This window comes from Calidris pugnax, unplaced genomic scaffold (assembly GCF_001431845.1).
Source record: "Calidris pugnax isolate Ruff unplaced genomic scaffold, ASM143184v1 scaffold324, whole genome shotgun sequence".
Taxonomy (NCBI): Eukaryota; Metazoa; Chordata; class Aves; order Charadriiformes; family Scolopacidae; genus Calidris; species Calidris pugnax.
In genome coordinates this window covers 366,577-368,661 of record NW_015091153.1, presented here as the reverse complement: position 1 = coordinate 368,661, position 2,085 = coordinate 366,577, and the positions used below count along the sequence as shown (strand labels likewise).

The window sequence follows — 2,085 nt, the reverse complement described above, 5'->3', positions numbered from 1 at the left end:
CGATCTGCTCCCTCCAACCCCCACCCTGACCCCCCCAGCACCCCGGGGACCCCGTCCCCCCCTCACCTGGGCTCCTGGGGGGCGGTGGGCTCCAGCATGTCCCCCCCTTTGAGCAGCTTCAGGGCCACCTCCGCTGCCTTGTGCTTGGCCGCCTTCTTGCTGGGCCCCTGCCCTGGGGGAGACACCGGCTGAGTTGGGGGGACACACACCTGGGTCCCCCCCTAAACCCACCCCCCGCAGACCCACAGCCCGTGGTTTGAGCTGCCGCAGCCCAATGTCGGGGTCCTGGGGGGGTCCCTCTGCCATAACCCAGGGTGTCCCTGAGGGTCCCAGGCATTAGGGTCCCAGGTGATCCCTCCCCAGGACCCATTTTTGGGGGGTCCCAGGGGATCCCTCAGTGTTCCAGGCATCAAAACCCCCCACCAGCACCCACTTTTGGGGGTCTCAGGGGATCCCCAGGCATCAGGATCCCCCATCAGCACCCAATTTTGGGGTCCCAAGGGACTCCTGAGTGTCTCAGGCATCGAGGTCCCAGGCAGTCCCCCTCCAGGCCTTGCTTTTTTGGGGATCCCAAGGGATCCCCCCACCATGATGCACTTTTTGGGGTCCCAGGGGATCTCTGAGCACCCCAAGCATTGGGGTGGGGGGGTTAGGTCCACAACCAGGACCCAATTTTGGGGGTCCCAGGAGATCCCCAAGTCTCCCAGGCATCAGGATCCCAGGCAATTCCCTCCCCAGGACCCCTTTCCTGGGGGTCCCACAGGATCCCAGGCATTTCCCCTCCCCAGCACCCCTTTTTTGGGGTCTCAGGGGATTCCTGGTGATCCCCTCACCAGGACCCACTTTTGGGGGGTCCCAGGGGATCCCCAAGTATCCCAGACATCAGAATCCCAGGTAATTCCCCCCCCAAAACTTACTTTTTGGGGGTCCCAGGAGATCCCCAACTGTCCCAGGTATCCGGATCCCAGTAAATTCCCTCCCCAGGACCCCTTTCTTGGGGGTCCCAGAGGATCCCAGGAATTTCCCCCTGCCAACACCCCCTTTTTTGGGGTCCCAGGGGATCCCTGAGTCTCCCAGGCATCCAGATCCCAGGCAATTCCCTCCCCAGGACCTCTTTCTTGGGGGTCCCAAAGGATCCCAGGCATTTCCCCCCCCCAGCACCCCCTTTTTTGGGATCCCAGGGGATCCCCAACTGTCCCAGGCATTTGAATCCCAGGCAATTTCCTACCCCTACCCACCAGATCCCATTTTTTTAGGGTTCCTGGGAAATTCCCCACCCCCCCCAACTCCCCAAAACCCACTTCTAGGGATCACCCAGTACATCCCCCCCCCACCCCGAGGACAATCCCTGTGTCCCCACTGTCCCCAAAGACCCCAAGGAAGTGAGATCCACCCCAAATCACCCTCTCCAGGCTGTCCCCTTCCTCACCCTCCCCGGCGCGGGGGGTTCCCCCCGCGCCGGGGAGGGTGAGGAGGGGGACAGCCTGGAAATAGGAGGTGACAAGGACTCACCGGTGCAGCTGATGTCCCCAACGGTGACACGGAAGGTGAAGTTGGGCTGGTGGGCTTGTCCCTCGGCCTTCAGGAGGTCGTAGCCGGGGGTCTTGCCTATGCGAGTGCCATATTCCTGCAGGAGGCTGATGGGCGTCTTCCCGGGGTTGGCGGCCAGCATCTGCTCCAGGCTGGGGACAGGGCTGTCACCCAGCCCCCCAGAAGGGGTCAGAGGGGACCAACGGGGGGTCTGGAGTGGAGTGGTGGGAGAGGCTGGCACTGCCACGTGGTGTGGGGGACGTGGGGACAAGGGTGGCATCACCAGATGCCATGGGGACACAGGGACAGGGGTGGCACTGCCATGTAGCAGAGGGATATAGGGACAGGGGTGGCACCACCACAAGCCATGGGGACAGAGGGACAGGGGTGGGGACAGGGATGGCACTGCCATGCAGCATGGGGACATGGGGACAGGGGTGGTACTGCCACATGCCATGGGGACAGCGGGACAGGGATGGAGCCACTACACAGCATGGGGACATGGGGACAGAGGTGGCACTGTCACACAGCAGGGGGACACGGGGACAGGGGTGG

The 2,085-nt window shown here is 63.4% G+C and overlaps 1 protein-coding gene across 1 annotated transcript in view; it reads right to left on the bottom strand.

Moving 5' to 3' along the window:
- TARBP2 (TAR (HIV-1) RNA binding protein 2) overlaps positions 1–1,715 on the bottom strand; it is a 16,248-nt gene extending 14,533 nt beyond the window's left edge. The window contains exons 1-2 of the mRNA XM_014959294.1: positions 1,513–1,715; positions 67–172 (exon numbers count right to left, since the gene is read on the bottom strand). Of these exons, the coding sequence (XP_014814780.1) occupies positions 67–172; positions 1,513–1,672 (266 nt within the window). The 5' untranslated portion in view covers positions 1,673–1,715. The remainder of the gene's footprint in view (positions 1–66; positions 173–1,512) is intronic.
- Positions 1,716–2,085: the final 370 nt, after the last annotated feature.